At 45.3% G+C, this 20,858-nt stretch overlaps 1 protein-coding gene across 1 annotated transcript in view; it reads left to right on the forward strand.

Moving 5' to 3' along the window:
- LOC138284726 (angiopoietin-2-like) overlaps positions 1–20,858 on the forward strand; it is a 161,871-nt gene that overhangs the window by 95,606 nt on the left and 45,407 nt on the right. The window contains exon 6 of the mRNA XM_069223841.1: positions 16,679–16,780. Within this exon, the coding sequence (XP_069079942.1) occupies positions 16,679–16,780 (102 nt within the window). The remainder of the gene's footprint in view (positions 1–16,678; positions 16,781–20,858) is intronic.

Here is a 20,858-nt window from a genome sequence, read left to right on the forward strand (position 1 = left end):
AGTACTGGAGACTTACCTTCTCAGAGAAAACGTGTGAAGGGTACACTTGCAAATAAATATGGATTTAAGCATGTTTACTGTTTGCTCTGCTTTCACCAGACAATTATCGTGTTTGATTTGAAACCCTGATTTTATAGCTCTCATACCTTCCATCCAGTCTGTCACATGGTGCTTCACCAAAGTGCAGAAACCATTCATTGCGAGGACCAGGAATAGAGCATTAGTCTGATGCCTTATTTAGACACTTTTTGTGAATGTGTCTCAAGGAAATAATGTGAAGAAGTTTAGCTTCAAAACACATCTCCGAGAATATGTAGGATTCCTCATCAACTAGAAGAAATTAGTTCTCACCTCAACACAATCATCGTCCCTCTTGGACTTCAAGACATATACAGATTCAGAATCTTCTTCCAGAGCATCCGACAATGAGAATAAAAGAAGGTGCTGGCAGGGATGTTTTCTTTACCTCTTCTGGGATCACTTATCTCTGCTCCTGTGTTACTACAAGCCATCCAGATATGGGCACAGAGAGTGGACTACACGAGCTCTGGAACACTGCAAGAACATAGGCAGAGATTCACAAGCCCATCAGTAAATAAACCTCTGGAGCAGTACAGCAGTCTTATATATCAGTCCAAATATAAACACATGGTTCAGGCAAAGGCTTGGGTAGACCCCCTAGAGTGGTAGGAAACAAATACACTCTCTACAGCCAAAGAGCTTGGAACTCTGATCTATTATCAGGTGCATTTGTTAAGGCCCAAAAGATTCCGTTCTTTATATCTAAACCTTACTATATGAAAATGTAAAGGCATTTGAGAGCTTGGAATTCTCAACTACTATCCGGTGCATTTGTTAAGACTCAAACGAAATCAGTTATTTATATCTTATCCTTACTATATAAAATTGTCATGGATTCCAAGAGCTTGGGAGTCTTACCTGTTATCAGGTGTGTAGGAAACTGGCCACTTGTTGCAGTACCCCCCCACTTTTTGCCTGATATTTGATGCTACCTTGACTGAATGTGTGCTGGGATACAGCTAACCAGGCTCCAGCACCTGTGTTCTTTCCCTAAAACTGTACCATTGTTCCCACAATTGGCACACCTCTGAAACACAGATAAGTCCCTTGTAAGAGGTACCAGTGGTACCAAGGGCCCTGTGGGCACAAGGGGTCCCTAAGGGCCGCAGCATATATTATGCCACCCTAAGGGACCCCTCACCAAACACATGCACACTGCCATTGCAGATGTTTGGTTTATTGAAAAATGTACACAGAGGGCATCTTAGAGATGCCCCCTGGATTTCACCCAATCCTCTAGTGTAGAGCTAACCGATCTGTGCCAGCCTACCACTAACAGACAAGTTTCTGACCCCCTGGGGTGAGGAACAAAGCCTGCTCTGGGTGGTGGCGCTTCACACCTCCCCCTTGCAAGAGCTGCAACACTTGTTGGTGAGCCTCAAAGGGTCCTGCCTCCTCTGATACTGCCCCAGGGCACTCTAGCTAGTGGAGATGCCCACACCCCCTGACCAGGCCCCACGTTTGGCAGCAGGTCTAGCGGAAACATTAGTAAACACCAAGAGGAGTGTCCAACCCAGCTGGGTCCGCCTCTAGGGTGTCTAGAGTTGAGGTGAACACCTCCTGGCAGAAGCCTCCATCTTGCTTTGGAGGGTGCTAGCCAATACAGTTAGGAATGTGTCCTCTCCCCAAAGGGAGGAGGCACAGGAAGGGTGTAGCCTCCCTCAGGGACAGTATCCATTGGCTACTACCCTCTGACCCCTGTAACGCCCCTAAATCAAGTATTTAGGGGCACTCCTGAACCTTGCTCTTCAGATTCCTGAAAAGAAGAAGGGCTTAAGAGCCACCCCAGCAGAGAAGACTCCAAACAACAGCTGACTTTGTCCCAGCCCTACCGGTGAGTCTGCAGCTTCAAGAATCCTGCTACAAAAAGACGACTCATCCTGCAGGACCAGCCACCTCTACAAACCCCCAGAGGACTGCCTGCCTCCTCCAGGACTAAGATCTCCTGAGGACAGTGGCCCTTTCCACAAAGAAACCTCCAAGAAGGACTCAAGAGCCACCCTGGATCTGTGAGTCCTGCCCACTCTACACCCAATGCCCACAGCCAGTGTCCGGTGGCCCACTTGTTCAAAGAAGATCCCCAGGAGATTCCAACCTCGAGTCCACCCTGGGTTGACCCCTACTGGCCAACATGATCATGCCAGTAGCCTAAATCCAGAGGAACCCCTGACCGAGACCGGCACTGGTGAAGATTACTCGACCCCTAAAGGTACCCCTACTCCTGCAGCCCCTGGCCTTGGGGAACTCAACTGATGGTCCAGCAATGTCCAGTGGGTTCTCTACTTACCTGTCCAGCAGTTGGTTTTCTTCACTTGACTACCTGGACCAAGTCTACAGCATCTTTGTGACCCCTGGGGTTTCCCCACTGATAAGCATTGGGTGCCCAATGCTGTGTTTTCACTTCGCACCCAGCTGCCCCTGTGCTGCTAAGGGTGTGTGTTTAGTGCTGACCAGTGTCCCCCCAGTGCTGATCTAAACCCCCCAGGTCGGTGCCCTGAAGCTGCAGGTACTTACCTGTAAGCTGTTTCTTTCTCACTGCCCCCGTCTCCGTAGGATTCAACTGGGTATCCAACACCAACTTTGACCCTGTGAATTCTAAGCAAAGTGCATTTGTTACATGAAAGTGATACATTCTTGAAACTGTACCTACCTGCAACAAAGATCCTTTTGGTTCTTGAAATAAAGTAACAAAGTATATTTTTGATAAATAAAACATTGGCATGGAGTTAATCATTGAGAGTGTGCCTCTTTTCTTGACTGTGTGTGTACAACAAATGCTTGGCTCGGCCCTCTGATAAGCCTAACTGGTCGACCATACTACCACCAAAAGAGAGTATTAATATTATCTACTTTAGCCTTTGCAAAGCCTCTGGCTATCCACTGGACACTTTGCACAGTATACTTTATTGTATATTCAGAGCAAGCTTCCAACAGTGGTAGATCAGCGGTGGGGTCTACGACTTTGCATTTGCTGGACTACTCAGCCAATATTTGATCACATGACTACGTTAAAAAATTAAATTGATTTTTGAATTGACAATTTTTCCACATTTTTAAGAGTCCTGCTAGGGCCATGGTTAAGTCCCTTTTAGCATTTCTTAAAAAGTTAAAAAAGCTATCAAAGTTAGGGGTAAGTCGCTAGAAGTAGTTTTAGTTCCTAAGACAAATCTCCAACCTTAGTAACATAATCAGCAGCTCAACAGACATGGCTGTAGATCTTGACCTGACCCCTTACCTCCATCTCAAGATTAGAGAGTTAAGGTCTCAGTTGCTGCAGTCTCAAAAATATTAAAACTGGTTCTAACCCTACCAAGATCCAGCTCCAGGAGCTCTTGGCAGAATATGCAAAGGAACACCCTGCTGAGTAAGATGACCTCCCCTCTGATGAGGAAGAAGATAGGGAAGAGGATAATGACCTCCGCCCTCCTCACCTAACTAGGGAAGAAAAGGTCCCAGTGCCCCTGGTTCCAAGGATGGTACTCACAGGATCTGGATCTCCCACAGGGGAGTCTGGCCCTCTGGGAACACTGAGGGCAGCCTCAGTGAAGAGGACCTCCTTTTAGCAAGGATGGACAAAAGACTAGCTTTGGAGAGACAGCTCCTGGCTATAGAGAGGGAGAGAGAGCAGAAATGGGCTTAGAACCCATTAATAGTGGCACTAACATAAAATCTAGGGACAGAGAGCAATCTGATTCCCCTAAAATCCCCAAAGGGATTATCCCCAAGCATGAGGATAGTGATGATATCACCACGTGGTTCACAGCCTTTGAGACACCTGTGGAATAAGAAAAGTGAAGAAGTATCACTGGGGAGCTCTCCTTTGGGAACTGTTCACTGGTAAGTGTAAGAATAGACTCCTCACACTCACTGAAGCAGATGTTGAATTCTATGACCTCACAAAGGCTACCCTGATTGAGGGCTTTGCATCCACCACGGGGGAGTATAGATTTAGGTTCATGGGCTCACAAAACCTTGAGCCAGTCCTGGGTTGACTTCATAGACTACTCAGTGAAAACAAAAGATAGTTGGTTAACTGGAAATGAAGTGCATGATTATGATGCACTTTATAATCTATTTATGAAAGAACACATCTTAAGCAATTGTACTAGTGAAAAGTGGCATCAATATCTGGTAGACTTAGCTCCAAGTTCTCCCCAAGCATTGGGAAAGAAGGCAGACCACTGGGTCAAGACTAGGGTGACCAAGAGTTCCACTGGGTGTGACCAAAAGAAATGGGTTACAAAATCTCCCCAGGTGAAAGTGGGTGACATTCCTAGAAATAAAGAAAAAGAGTCCTCTGTAGGCCCCCAGAAACCTGTCTAGGTTGGTAAGCCCCAAGACATCTCACAAAACAAAGGTGGGCAACAGGGTAAAAATTGGGATGCTACTAAGGCATGGTGCCACAACTTTAGACAAACAGAGCACCAAACCAAGGACACTACTTGTCCCAAAAACAAAGACACTAGCAAACCCCCAGGGGTATTTACTCCTCAGAGGAGGAGCTCCTTATAGCCTTTAACTGGAAAGTGTTCCCAGAGGTGAGATGGAGATTCAAGAGGGAAGTAGACACTTCCACCACCTACTGATGAATGGAATCCAAGCCATTGCCCTGAGAGATACCTGTGTCAGTCACACAATTGTGCATGACTGGCTGGTGCTCTCAAACCAGTACATCCCAGGTGAGACTGCCAAGGTAAGGGTTAGCCCAGGGGAGGTAACTGATAGGCCTGTAGCCATAGCACCCCTGGAGATAGCCGGGTCCTTTAGCTGGAGAAGGGTGATAGTCAGTACAGATCTTCCCCTTGATTATCTTATTGGAAATGACCACCCATAGGTTGGTCAGAGCCCAGAAGAGGAGCTGGTCCACTGCCAGCCCTCTTCTAAGGATTCTGAAGGTGCTGCCCCTGCAGTGTCTGCAGGTAGCCCCCAGAAGAAAAATGGGAAACAGAAGTGCAGGAAAGGTGAGAAGCCTTTAGCCAAGGTTCCAGTAAGCCAAGGAGATTCTGCCCCAATAGGGGAGAACTCCAAAGTTGGCACTGGTGAAGTTCAACTTGACCCACAATAAGTCCGGACCAGTCAGGCAACTGTTAGGCATGCGTTTGTGGCTCCTCAGCTGGCATAAGAGAGAGAGGAAGGAGGGTGTTTAATACAAGATAAAACAACCCCACTCTAACACAGCAGATGGACACCCTGAACACAAAGAAGCCTGTAACTTAGCACCTTCCCTTGTTGGTGAAGATCTAAAGGTATGGGTCTGGGCACTGACAGCTGTCAGTGTCCTCTGCTGGGTGTTAACCTTTATGCCTACACGGTCCTTGGCATTGTGGTCTGACCCCATACCAAAAAGCAAGATAGGTCCCCTGACCTTGCTGGTCATGGTGGGGTTACTCAAGCTGTGGGAAACCTCTTTGGGTAAGCTAGGGTGGCCCTTGCTAAGATAGAATTAGCAGGGGTGGATGCTTCCAGCCCCAGGATAAAAAGAATGTGTGAAGACATAAAAAACACAGACAGGAGGCAATTCAGATTGTGTCCTATAACTGTTGAGGTAGGTCAGTTCCCCAGAGAGAATGACCTGGATATGAGGATGTAGGGTAGAGCTGGCCTTGCAACAAACCAGCCTGTTTCCCTACTCTTCCTCATCTGACAGACTAGGAAGACTGTCCCAGTTTTGGCTGGGTCTCCTGGCCTGTGGGCTTGTGTAGGAAACTGGCCCCTTTTTGCAGTACCCCCCCACCCCCACATGCACACTTTTTGCCTGATATTGGATGCTAACTTGATTGAGTGTGTGCTGGGATACTGCTAACCAGGCCCCAGCACCTGTGTTCTTCACCTAAAACTGTACCATTGTTTCCACAATTGGAACACCTCTGGCACACAGATAAGTCACTTGTAAAAGGTACCAGTGGTACCAAGGGCCCAATCTCCAGAAAGGGTCCCTAAGGGCTGCAGCATATACTATGCCACCCTAAGGGACCCCTCACCAAAACATGCAATTTTGTGGGGAGAAAAAAGGTAAAGTTGACATGGCATCCCTCTCTGGATGCCATGCCCTCAAACCACTACCTGGTGCATAGGTAAGTCACCCCTCGAGCAGGTCTCACAGCCCTAAGGCAAGGTGCACTATACCACAGGTGAGGGCATTGCTGCATGAGCAATATACCTCTACAGTCTAAGTCCATTCTTAGATATTGTAAGTGCAGTGTGGCCATAATGAGTGCATGAACTGGGAGTCTGTCATTACGGACTCCACAGCTCCATGATGGCTTTATTGAAGACAGGGAAGTTTGGTATCAAACTTTTCAGCTCAATAAACCCACACTGATGCCAGTGTTGGATTTACTGAACAATGCACACAGAGGGCATCTTAGAGATGAACCCATGCATTTCACCCAAACCTCTAGTATAGGTCTGACCAATCTGTGCCAGCCTACCATTAACAGACAAGTTTCTGACCCCATGGAGGGTGAGCCTTTGTGCTCACTGGGGTCAGGAACAAAGCTTGCTCTAGGTGGACGTACTTCACACCTCCCCTGCAGTAACTGCAACACATGACTGTGAGCATCAAAGGCTCCTGCCTCCTGTTACATTGCCCCAAGGCACTCCAGCTAGCGCAGATGCCCGCCCCCGGACCAGGCCCCACTTTTGGTGGCAGGTCAGACGGTAAAATTAGTAAGCACCAGGACGAGTGTCCACCTCACCTGGGACCAACCCTAGGGTGCCCAGAGCTGAGGTGAGCCCCTCCTGGCAGAATCCTCCATCTTGATTTATAGAGTGTTAGCCAATAGGGTTAGGAATGTTCCCCCCTCCCAAAGGGAGTGAACACAAGAAGGGTGTAGCCACCCTTAGGGACAGTAGACATGGGCTACTGCCCTCTGACCCCTGTAACGCCCCTAAATCTAGTATTTAGGGGTACCCCTGAACCTTGTTTTTCAGGTTTCTGGCACCCTGAAAAGAAGAAGGGCTGAAGAGCCGCACCAGCAGAGAAGACTCAGATGACAACTGACTTGGCCCGAGCGTTACCGGCCTGTCTGCAACTTCAGGAATCCTGCTACAATAAGATGATGTGTCCTGCAGGACCAGTGACCGCTACAAACCCCAAGAGGACTGCTTGCCTTCCCAAGGACGAAGATCTCCTGAGGTCAGCGTCCCTGTCCACAAAGAAACCTCCAAAAAGGACTCCAGAGCTGCCCTAGATCTGCAAGTCCTGACCACTCTGCACCTGATGACCAAGGCCCATGTCCAGGTGGCCCAGTGGTCTAGAGAAGGTTCCCAGGTGATTCCAACCTCGAGCCTACCCTAGGTTGACTCCCCTGGCCAACACGACAACACCTGCAGCCTAAATCTAGAGGACCCCCCCTGACTGCGACAGACTCCAGTGAAGATTTCCTGACGCCTTAAGGTACCACTGCACCCGCAGGCCCCTGGCCTTGGGGAACTCAACCAACAGTCCATCAACATCCAGTGGGCTCTCTACTTACCTGTCCAGCAGTTGGTTTTCCTCCATCGACTCCCTGGACCAAGCTTGCAGCATCTTTGTGAACCCCAGGGATCCTCCGTTAAAAACCATTGGGCGCCCGATGCTGTGTTTGAACCCCACACCCGGCAGCCCCTGTGCTGCTGAGGGTGTGTGTTTGGTTCTGACCTGTGGCTACTCCAGTGCTGATCTAAACCCCCCAGATCTGTGCCCTGAATTAGTGGGCACTTACCTGCAAGCTGTTTCTTTCTATGTGTCCCCTGTCTCCATAGGATTCCATTGGCCTCCGGATCCGGACCTCTGCACCCAGCCGGCCCCCTGTTGCTGGTGGTGCATCCTTGGTGTCTTACCAAACTTTGCCCTGTGGACACCTTAGCCTCTGAAGACTGGGATCGTAAGTCGAATACTTCCCTGTAAATTGTGTTGTTACTTTTCCTACCCTAGGATTGCATTGCTTCCTATGAGAAATGGCACTGTCTAATTTTGAAATTGAAAAGTATTACTTACCTGTAAACTGTTTTACCTGTAAATTCTAAACAAAGTACAGTTGATACATGAAAGTGAGACATTCTTGAAACTGTACTTACCTTCAACAAAGATCCTTTTGGTTCTAGAAATAAAGTAATAAAGTATGTTTTTGATACTGGAGTTAGTCATTGAGAGTGTGCCTCATTTCTTGACCCTGTGGGTGTACAACAAATGCTTAGCACTGCCCTCTGATAAGCTTAACTGCTCGACCACATTACCACAACAGAGAACATTATATTATCTACTTTAGCCTCTGTAAAGCCTCTGGGGATCCACTGGACTCTGTGCACACTATACCTTACTTTGATGTAGTATATATAGAGCCAGCTTCCTACAAGGTGCATTTGCTGACTCAAAATAAATCAGTTGTCTAAATCCTACCCTTTCCCAGTGAAGTTATCATATATTTCAGAGTAGGGTGGTATGTCTTGTTTGTTTGACAACCCCAATGAAGACGTAAAAGGGGAGTAGTAGGGCTGGGTAGCACAGTAATGCAAAGCTTTAATAGTGAGTACGCACATATGTGTAGTGGGAATCGACTTGCATTTGATGTAGATGAAAAGTGACTCATTTTATGCTAAAGGAAGACAACCCGTTCCCACCAACAAGAGTCCTTTTCATGCTCTGGCCTATTTTACTGCCGAGGCTACTTTCCTCTAATTACAGAGATGGGCCTCAATTATCCCAAAGATGATGATTACGTTAAATTGAGTAAAAGCCCGTATTCCCCAAGTACATAAAGTGCTTCTCCATTTAAAAGGGCTCTCAGCACTGGAGCTCCGTGGTGCACTCTCTGTGGTTTGTATTGCTGCTGTTCCTTGAAGCGTTGCACATGGCATTGTACTGCTAGAACATTCTATGATGGCGTGACAGGTCAGGCAGGTAATACCAATGTAAACTCGCCTCTTTTACAAAGTACTGCAGACATTGTAATTGTGGATATTGCAGTTCTGGTGCTGTTTTCCACCATGTGATCTTTTTAAGAACCGTGACCTTTGGGGACATTTTTGGCAGCACTCTGTGCCCTTTCCTGTAGTTCTGCAGGGATTACCAAGATATTTCATTCTTTCTTTTCTACAAACAATACCTTCTTTTTCCTCGCTGAAGGTAGGAAGGTGTACAGTTTGTTATGGAGGGGCGTGCCGGCCAAAAGGTCTCTTGGTGGCTACTTCTTCCAGCATGCAGATGCTGGTCTCTCTGGGTTTGTGGACTCATGTTTGTTTATTCGTCCCACATTCCAGCCTTTGATCCTTCAGTCTGTAGTTTGCTTGTGTGTTCATCTGTGGTTTGCACTTCTGACAATTGCGCTGGCCTAGAGTTATTTGTGGCATTCTGGATAGTTGGTAGCTTCAGCGATGTCCCCAGTAGGCGGCATTTTGAGTCTCCAGAGGGGATTTAATCCAGAATGTTGAAACCTGTGTCTGCCTTTGCTTTCTCCTGCCGTGGTTCTGAAAGATGGCCCATATGTATATGGGCAAATCTATATTCAATGGGATCAAATGACTAACAGCTACAAAAAGTTAAAAAAAGAAGAAAAAAAACATTTACAGGGGACATAGCCCTCTGTTGGTCAGGGGGCCCAGCTACCTGTATGGTCCTAGGGCCTATAGATATGTGTGAGATGTTACATTTCCAGTGGACCTTAGTGATATTTTGCAAGGAGGAGGCGTTTTGGGTTACACCCCTGCTAGCTTCAGAATTCTCTCTGTAACAAAAACGTGGGAGATACTGACGCACTGGCAGCATCCGATGTAAGTCCAGAAGGGCTGGATACTGGCTGGAGTTTTAAGATATCAGCGTTAGATACATTTACATATAATAACTGTAATGTAAACAATTGACATAGTCGCTGGTGGTCCTGAAAATATAGGGTAGAGATCCCGCTGTCACGGGCATTCCTGCCATATACTTCCGCATCCACTCATTGCCTTTTTTTTAAAGATTAGCATATTAATTAAAAACAAGGAAGTTATAAATGTATTCTGGCAAACCAATATATAGGGAACAATGAGTAGAATATAAAAAACGAATTATTAAACTCATGCTAACATTGGAAAAACAAATAACTCCATTGTATAGGTAACCGCATTGATTAAAGTATTGTTGAGGGAAAGTGGGAAGGAAAGATTAAAATAGAGAGAATATAGAAAAGAGAGATAGAGAAGAGGATGAGATGAAAACACACATTGCCTACTAATACGTCACTTATCTTTAAACCCCCCTGCATCTCACAAAGCACCTCTTAAATCTGAGCCAAAAATAATACCTTCTTTTTCAGACAGCTAACCCCTCAGAGCTTCAGCAATCTCTTAAAACTGCCTCACTGAAGAGACAATTCGCATGAAATTATAAAATGGACTTCATTTTTCGTTCGTATTACATGCGGAAGGATACATTATGCTAAATTCACATCATCTATGTTTATGTGCAACAGGAGCTTTTCAGGCATCTTAATCACCAGCTAAGTAGGGTTCCTCGGCTGTAAACTGGGTCAGAGGGTATTTTCTTAAATGTTTGTTTCTCCAAAATCCTTTAATCGCCGAAAACACTTACACTGTTGCTTCGGAATTATAAACATGTGTGCCTCAAATCTCAGAAATATACAGAAAGAGAGGATTTTAAATAGTCTAAATATTAAACATTTGCATATATGGACAGAGACATAAAAGTGATAGATTAAAATATAAAGTAACACAAGGGAATACTTGAGTGCGATGGTGCAGTGAGCATTGGACCCACATCTGGGTCTGGGCATACCCACGCAGGCTGTATTCCAAGCCATCGTTTTCACACATTATGATATTCTAGACAGAGACCTGTCTTATGAAGATTAGCCTTGGCACCGCTCCAACAGGAACAGTCCAGGTCAAACCATCAGGATAGGTCCCCTCCAGATGGGAACAGAAGCGCCCTCAGACCGGTTTTGACCTACTTCGGTTGCATCAGTGAGTTATAGCTTGAGTCCTATGGCACAGTGAGCACTTAGGCCATCTACTGCAAAAAACAACAAGGTGATGGAAGGAATGCTTGAATTCATCTCAGCCTCTGGCAATCACTTGGACCGCATTCCATGCCATCATTTTTTGTCCCCTCTGCTATTCTAGACCGAGGCCTGCCTTATGTACGTCAGTCTTGGCCAAGCTCTAGAAGGAACAGTTCAGGCCGAACCACCAAATATAAGCAATCCCAGTCAGTTTTTGTCCTACTTAGATCTCATCAGTGAGGTATACATATGTTTTAGGGCACAGTGAGCACGGGACCCGCATCTTGGTATACCGGTCGCTCTTGGGGCTTTTACTGCAAAAAGCAGTAAGGTGAGCCGGAATGCAGCTCTAAGTGATTTGTGGTGGTTGAGATTAATTCAAGCATCACATCCACCACCTTGTTATGTTGCAGTTAAAAAGTGTATGGAAATTGGCTCTTATTTAAAATGTTCGGTTCTCATGTAAAGTGTTCACATGCCCTTAGGCCACACTCGAGATATATTTTAAAAAATGCAAAAAAATGCAAATGGCAGTAATTCCATCTTCCATTCTCTGTGTTTTAGTTTATAGACCATATGGGGCTGTTTTCGGCTGTGCATTTATGACCACCATCAGGCGGTAGTGTCACCAAGCAAAATGGCACCAGACTTGCCACCCATATAAGGCTGGCTGGTCTGTCACCATTTTCAGTGGCTCCATTGCGGTTGAAGACCACCGTGTTGCTTTTCCATGGAAGTTCTGCACACGTCCCTGAAATGCTCGTAGAACTACTACCACACCAAGGACACTTGTAATGTGGAGACTGGAAATGTGGATCCATTTCGAGGATACATTTCTAACACCCACATTTGCTGGCGGCAACTCCACCATGCCTCGTGAGCATGATGTCATTGCCGCCACAGACTCTTCCCTGCAGGGCCACTCCCGCATGAAAGTTGAAGCCACCTTGGGTGGGAAAAGTCCCACCTGCCTGATGGCCATTTTAAAATAGAGTGAAGTGGTGGAGATATTTCTTGTGCCACACCAGTCGTTGTTTAACTCTGGCTAGAACTGTCTTCCGTAGGATAGGGATGTTGACAACTTCTGCTGGTGCTCCAAACTTAGGGAAACAACCTGCTACTTACATACTATACTGTATATTATAATGTGTGTATAAACCCACTGAGCTATCTTAGGCGCTTCAAACCATGACAACAACTCCCTCATTGCATTTCGAAATGTTTATCTTATGATCTCTAATTCAGACAGAAAGGCTGAACTTGGTGGAGAAGCTACTACTGGTCCAGCTGGACCCAGTCAACCCAATGTTTTCCTCACTCTTCTCTTGTTGCCCAACACTGGAATTCCTGCCAAAGGAACAGAATGGTTTTTGTTATTGAGTTCTGTATTCTTGTCATTTTTGCGCATTGATTCATGCCTCAGACTAGTACAAACATCGTCAGTCGAGCCAAGCACTGACAAAGCCAATCGTGCTGTTTTTTTGTATAGTGAAAAGGTTTTCTCGGTTCAGTAAGGCAATGGGAACAGGTACTATGTAGATAACAGCAGTGCAAGTTGTGTCCCTCTCGCTTTGACGCAACCCCACAGAGAAGTACTACTCCCCAGTCAGCATGAAAAGCAGCAGAGCGAGCTTCACTTATGCTAATCTATGAAGTCCCTCTTTATGAATGGCCCGTTAGTAGTGATGGAGTTACCGGGCACATCTAAATTTTAAATGAATGGGAAAGGCGCTGGTGGGTGGTGGTCCACCTGAAGGTTTCCCCTGCTGCAAGTCTCCGGGTGGAAAAACGTGGGAAAGCTGTGAATCTCTGAATCCGTGAATCAGCCCAGTAAATCCAGTCCCTGAATGTTACTCCCCAAAACACCTATAATCCTCATGATATCACCCCCTTCAAAATTACTGGGATCCACAGTAATGGTAATTCCAAGAAGGGAAATTAAAGAAATTGTAATGGACCTCTCATAATGGCTTAAGTAGACAACTGTTTTATCTCATGTTGAAAGAAGCGGGTACCTCCTGACCCAGCATGGCTGATGCTTCGACTTGCATAGATGATACACAGGCAAAGAGACAGAAAGGGTGCATGTGGGGACCAAAGGTAGAGTGGCGGCTTGGGGTACATGTGAGGACATATTGATGGAGACTCAGGGGAAGGGGCAGGGAGTGACGGTGAGCAGGAACACTCAAGGGAAGGGGAGGCCCAGGCGGTGCAGTGGGTCAGGGTGCTGCAGTGTGGCAATGTGGCATGGGGATGTGAGGTGGAACAGGGAGGGATGGGCAGGATGGTGTGTGGCAGACGTGTTGCACAAAAGGGACACGAACAGAGGGGTGCATTCAAAACTAGATGTTGCTCAAATACTACAGGGTGTAACAATTATATTTTAGGGGTTTGAACAGCGGTGGTTTCTCCACGAGGGCAGAGAGCGTCACCGTTCTGCCCACTGCAAGCCACGGGTGAAAAACTTAATTGCCATTTTATGGTTTTTCCCGATGTGCACGTCCAAGTGCCCCAAAGCCAAAAGGCATGTGGTGCATGTCTTCTGCCGCCGATTAACAGCAAGCAGGACAAGTGCAGTGGCTGCCTGGATGCTCCAAAGTGCGCATGTCAGTTTGGACAGCTGTCTTGTGACGGCCAGCCTGACATGCACACTTTAAAGCTCTCCATCCCGGGTTGCCTTAGATAGCTGGGTGGAGAGAAAGCAAAGACCTCCAGGGTTTGAAGGAGCGTCCAGCCAGCCTGCTTCATCCAATCCAGGCACTTCTCTCATGCTGGTTAATAGCATGAGAGCAGTGTCTGAATTGGTTAGCGGACCTCTACAGCAGACTGCAGCTTGCAGAACACTGAGGAGGATGTGGTGCAGTGGGTAAGTACCTTTTATTTTAGTTTTATTTAAAATAGTAGTTTTATTTCGTGGTTTTAAGGAGAGGGGTTGTTTTATTATGGTCTTTTGGTGGGAGAGGGTATTTTTTGGGGGGCTTTTGAAGGAGGGTGTGTTTTTTTTTTTTTTTGGGGAAGTGGTGGGGCACTTCACACGACCCACCACTTTTTAAGGTTACCAGCCACCCCTGGGTTTGAATTAAAAATTCGAACGTACTGCTAAAAAAAAGGACGCTCTGTGTACCTCTCTGCTGAGGGTGCTCGTTATATATGTCAGTGCTGTGTTCAATGTGCCACCATGTCAAAGGTGGTTACAGAGACCAGGGCTGCTCATTATGTGTAGGGTCCACTCACTGTGCAGCCAGGTACAGTTGCTCAGTACTGTAGCTCTTGGCACTAGTATAGGGGCAGGTCCCTTACTAACCTGTGGCTATTAACCATACTGGCCCAAATCCTGTATAAACAGTACAGTGGCACAGTAGTATCAATGTTGCCCCAGGCTGTAAAGCACATCTTCTCAATCCAGGATCCACACTGCCCACATATTAAAAACTGTAATATTATAAGTCAAAATAAAACAGTAAAATTAATGTTACAACATCAAATAATTCACAAAACAGGAGTAATGTTATGAGAAACATGGTTCAGTTTAGACTGGAAAAAAGGGGGAGATGTACTCATTTGCTGCACAATGCAACACAACAACCTATGTTGCTGCGTTGCACTAAGAGGAGAGAGATGGGCAGAGCTCCATCTACTAAGATATGGCACTTCTGCTGTCTTCCCTAGGCACACAAACAGGCTGTCTAGCACCACACATGCACCTTCGCATCATAGAGGAAACAAATGTGTGTGATATCTAGCATAGGTTTTGTACTGCGTGGGTAGCCTTGCTGTACAAAATACAATGCAAAGACATACTTCAAGACCTTTCCGACAGTGTATGTGTGACATACAGAGCAGCACAAATCCAATCTGTAAAAAGTTAGGGGAAATTAGAACATTTCCCATTGTTAGCATCTGCCTCGAGGAAGTCTTACATTTTGAGGCAAAGCCCAAACTACCATTGTTAGTAAATAGGGTTTTGAGTCGAAGCCATGGTGGTAGCGCATGGTTTTTTCTGTGCCTTAACCACGCATGTGCATGGTTAAGGTACAGAAAAAGCCATGCGTTGTATGGGAGAGGACGTGGAGGAAATGTGAGGTAGGTGGGGTTGGGACATGGGTGGGGGGTAGATTAAGGGATTGGAATTCGGATTGGGGTGGGTGGGGTATTTTTTTTAAAGGGGCAGGGGTTTGGGTATTTTTTTAGGGCTTAGAGTAGGGCGATTGGACTATTTTTTTTTCAGGGCCGGAAGTCGGGGGGTTTGACTATTTTTTTATTTAGGGCTTATGGTGGGGGTGGGGTAGTTTATTTTTAAAGGGGGGGGAAGGTTTACTGAAGGCTGGGAGGAGAGAAGAGGAGGAAGGATCGGGAGAGGAGGCAATGAGGTAAGGGGGGCAGGGTTGGTGGGTAGTTTTTAGCTGGGGTGGATTTAAGGATAAGGGTGGGTGGGTGGGGGTTCGGGGTACTTTAGTTTTTAGGGGTGGGATGGGGGGTTGGGATAGTTTTCTTTTAGGGCTTAGGGTGGGTGGTGGGGTCCCAGTAGTTTAAGTATTAGGGGTGGGGTTAGTTTTGGGCCTCCGGGCAGGTGGGAGTGTTGTATGCAAGAACCACACATACCGTTTCACATGCTGTTTCCACGCATGCCTTTACCTGGCACGCTTTTACAACGAAATTCGTTGTAACATCATGTGTGGTGAAGGCATGAGTGGAAACAACGCGGTCGTGGTTCCGACTGCGTTGTTAAACAATGCGTTGTTCCGGCAGCGTGGTTCCATCATACAACCGTGAGAATGCCCATATATCACCCATAGAACTCTCTCTTGTTGCAAAGTAGCACACGGTACTATTTGCGTTACTTGTTAGGGCTATTTTCCAGTGTAAAAAATGTCTGCACTAGGAAGTAAATACTTTATCACCATTTTGTGTGTGTTAGTGTCAATGTTTGAGAATTTGCACCACTGCAATGTGTTAATAAACCTATCCCTTAGAATATGTGTTTATTGCCGAGGCCGTCCACCAACATTCACCAGCATTCCCTTGTGATGATCACCAACTACTTGTTAGTTTGACATTAAATTTATATTTGCAATCTGCAGCTTGTAAAAATCCCTGATAACTGGTTTCCTAAAGCATAAATGGATAGCAAAAATGTGCAATGAATATGTTATTGAAGAGCAACTCATCAGATAAACAAATAACATAGGATATGCAGACCGTAAACTCAAAAAGATAAAAAAGATAAATGACAAGCTTTTGATTGTGGATATTTTCATAGTTTTTACTGTGGCTGAATAGTTCATGTTAATGTACTACTGAAGCTATACAGGAGACTAAAACACTGGTGTAAATGGTGAAACTAACATCACAAATATACTTCTAAACTCAAAGTAAATATTACAAAGTCCTATATGCTAAATTTTAACGTTGTATACCCTTTCATTTTGATGAATACAAGCATAAAAACCTCAAAGAAAAGAGAGCTGAGCACTATTTAGCACAGCTTCAATCATATAGATACTGTAGGAAGTGTGGTTGAATTTCATTGGTGAGCTCTGTTTTGTGTTCACTCTGACACCTGTCTTACGAGGTCTTAAATTACGTTTTCCATTTGTATTTGTTCGCTACAGGCTCTTTGTGACATGGAGACGAGTGGGGGTGGCTGGACCGTCATTCAGCACCGGATGGATGGATCAGTGGACTTCCACCGCACGTGGAAGGACTACAAACAAGTGAGTCAGCCACATAGATGGTTTCAAGAGAAAGGACACATTTCCTGACAGCTACAAAGCCTGAAAATAAGCAGGACAGGCAAAGTGACTTTTTGGATGTAGTATTTTACTGCTCCTAGGAAAAATATTTTTATGTCATTGTTGAAGGCCCTAAACTTTATGCAAGTTCGGCCAGCCAGCCCAGCTATATTCGGGGGATCGGAGGATCACATTATTTCAAAAGTGTACTGCTTTTTAAAGGCTATAATAAGAGTAAGGGATTTCATGCTTGATTAACTATGTTGGTGTCTCTCGTTCTTTTAACATTTGTAATTTGAGGGTTGTCTTTTACTGGATTCTAGCTGAGGCCTTTATTTTGAAATGTTTTTAACTGTTTTGTATGTTTGAAATGTTTTTTAATGGTTTGGATGTGCTTTTATGGTTATAGTATTACCGAATAGAGTTTGGTTTGCTTACGGTGATATGGAACAGAGGCCTACTAAGACACAAGGGCATAGGGAGAGCTCCATTTAATATAGTGACTTTTTAATGCAGATAGGGCATGGGAATGTTTAAAGGCACACTGACTACCATAGCCATGTCTCACTTGTTTCCCAATGACTACCTCTCTTCGGGGCATATTTACAAGCCCCTTGCACCTCCTTGCGCCATCCTAGCATCTGTCATTTTTTTTAACGCTAAGGAGGTGTTCAGGGTACCCCCACGTGCGCCATATTTACAAAGTGGCGCAAAGCATCCAATGCACCACTTTGTAACCCCTTGCACCATATTGTACCTGCACCACGAATAAAGTATGCAAGGGAGGTGTTTTACAAGGTTTCACTGCACCATTTTTTCCGTCATTTTTAATGCCTGCTCAGGGCAGGTGTTAAAGTGACGCTCCCATAAGAACCTATGGGCCTCCCTGGGCCTCGCTGGATTAGCGCCATAATTTGTGGCACTAATCCAGCAAAGCAGCACAAGAGTGTCATAAATTATGACGCTATTATGCTAACGTGTGCCATAGTGCATTGAATAGTAAATACAGTGCTACCATGGTGATATTAGAGGGACACATGGTGACGCAAGAAAAGTGGTGCATCAGAGCATGCGTCACTTTCTTGTAAATATGCCCCTGCAGCTCTTAATCTGGTACAACAGGTCAGTGGGGTAATGCACCTGCAGAAAATACCTCTATTACAAGTTTGGTAAAAATCAATACAAGTTAGGTGACAGCAATAATGCTTCATAGTGCCTGAAAATAAGTCTGTGGTGGTCAACCTTCCTATGTTCCCCAGTACGTTATGTGGGATTGAAATTCAGATTACGCATTTTATTTGTGAGTGATATCAAGGTGTCTGGATTCCTGGAGAAAAGTAAGAATCCAGTTCCCAGAACGCACCGGGTATGACTTGAGAACACCATGTATTAATTCAGAGGCTTTTTAAGGGTTTAGTTAATGAAATACGAGACAGTGTCATTTTGGTTACCACAATGTGGATTTACCATATCAAATTCTCCTTCCTATTCTTCCTTTCTCCCAGGCTCTGCCGTGGTTTGTAAGACCATAAAGCATTCTGGTAGGCACTCAAAGCAGGGCCAGACCTTTTCCATCCCTTAGCCGTGTAATCAAAGTACAAACGCCTTTGTTGTGTGCTGTGTACTGCGTTTCTCGACACAGGCCCGTGTCAGGCCACTGCTGGGCAGATCTTCCAATCTCCCAGAATGCAGCAGGGCTTCAAGAATGCAGCTCTGCTGGGCCCAAAGCTTCTGTTTAAAGGATACTGTAGAGTATGTATTCTCTTCAAAAGTAGCAGGCGTGTCAGGACAGTTTGTCATTTGTAAGTGTGATGATTTTGTGTCACGAATACATAGCGTTTTTCTTATGAAAAAAAAACCTGACAAGACATGTTAATGTATGCGGGTGCATCACGAATATATCTCAGTAGGTTGAGGAAGTGTTGCATAAATGTCTGTGTTGTGTGCAGGTCGCAGGTGTGGATCTCCAAAAAGCTGAATCCATATTACATCATTTTAAGGATAGTTGGCGTGTCACTTAAAAAGGTAACAATAATACTTCTGAGTTTAGCTCCAAAATATAATTCCGTTTTTGATGGTGCTTTGTAGGCGCTTGATGAATATAGAATTTAATTTAATGTGAGGGTCACTGGGTGGTGACTGATGACCCCCACCCCGGGTTTAGGCCAATGCTCACAACCAAAGGAACCAATCAATGGAAACTACAACGGCGTGTACCTGTCTCTGAGAGAGGACCATCACCCAGCGTTCACATTTTCGGATAATGTGCAAACTTCCAGAGCGACAATAACGGCAACGTTAAGTGAAGAGGGCTCTTCGTCTTAAGCGACAACCACTTCATGTCTCAAACACAGACGGGCCTCAACAGTGCTTAATTAGTAAATAAAAAGGTGCCGGTGCCCAAAGCCCTCCTCTTGAACACGCGGCTGCTGCAATTAAATGTGGGGACACGGAATACTGAGGCAGCGTAATCCTGAAGCCATGTCGGGCCTCTTATATACAGTTAAAGCCACTCCCGGCCCCTTCAGCTCACTCTGGCAGCTTTCTGCTTTCTCCCATTGTGACGCTTTTTCGTTTTTCTCTTCCTCCGCCTTTCCCAAATGTGTCTTTTGCTCGCAGTAAATGCTTGAGGCAGAAGAATAGGCTGGCGGTGCCCTGCACCGGAAACAACAAGCACAAATGAAGCACTGGACCTCAAAGACATAAGCTAAATACAGGCTTTCAATCCCAGGTGTTCGCCGCTGCCACATCACAGAAGTTCCCTTCACTCCCATCACAGTGCAAGGAGTGGCACACTTCCCTTCCTGTGCCCTGCCCACCTGCCACAGCTATCTAAAAACAAGCATTGACATAGCCAAGAGTTCTCACTTTTTGGACCTTATAAGTGTCTAGCCATGCAGCACAATATCCTGGGTGCTGTGCTGCCAGGGATTGAAGATCTATACAATTGCTACACACTTTGCACCTTTTATAAACAGGAAACAGTAGCCATCTGCAAATAGTCCGATTTACCACTGAATTTCGCGGCAGGTGTGTCAATAAAGATCATAGTACACGCATGAAATGAATGAGGCGATGGGATATAATGTCCATTGCAGAGGAGCTTTGAAGTACTGTCACAGTCTTCAGCGGAGAAAGGTACTCTGACCCAGTCTCAAGAGGATAATAGCGAAACACTTTTGATCCATTTGAGTTAGAAATCATTTCTTTTGGTAAACATTTACAGTTTGTGTAGCAGATGATGGATTATGTGGCAAGTGCAGCACATTCATCATTATACAAACAAAGCATATGTAATGCAGTAGTGCAAAACCTCTGCATTTCAACCTTCAATGGGCTAGCCTATACAGTTGCTCATTTTTTATTTTATGAAACACAACAAATGTATGCTTTAGTGCAGTATTTTAATGTGGTGTTAGAGGTGAGGAATGACAAACACACGTATATGTACATATACGACATACACTTAATTTGAACACTACACACAAGTACACACTGCACAGAAACCACTACAATTTACATTTAAGTTTACAAATATAATGTTGTTCTGCAACATTCATTTTTATTATTACAAAAAAAAAATCTATTGAACCAACTGAGGTTTAATCTGTGCATTAGCAAACAAAAACATCCAATAATGCTTTATAAGAAAAATGCAATTTTAATGGCATTGAAAGTGCAATGCCGCACAGTGAGGATCGGCTCCTCTGACCTCAGCATCAGTGTTCACACTACCTATGTTGGTGTCTCACAAGTTTCAAACTGGGTGAATGTTAGTTTGTTTTGGCTGACCAAGTTGGCTCTCCGACGACCCTAGTTTTAAAGTGAGTGTCTGACTCTCCCTCCTACCCCTACTCCAGACCATCAGGGTGAGTCATTCAGTACTTCTAAATATACACCATGGAGATACTGATCTCTTGTGAGATATCACGCATCACTGTGGTGTAAAATAGCCAATCTGCCTTTGCTTAAATTGAATACCACACTTCTTGAAATATGCGTTAGATGTGCAAACTAATCAGGGAGACAGGAGGGGGGTTAGCGTTTGTGATGAGGGGCA

The sequence above is a fragment of the Pleurodeles waltl genome, chromosome 3_1 (genome assembly GCF_031143425.1).
Source record: "Pleurodeles waltl isolate 20211129_DDA chromosome 3_1, aPleWal1.hap1.20221129, whole genome shotgun sequence".
In the NCBI taxonomy this organism is placed as follows: Eukaryota; Metazoa; Chordata; class Amphibia; order Caudata; family Salamandridae; genus Pleurodeles; species Pleurodeles waltl.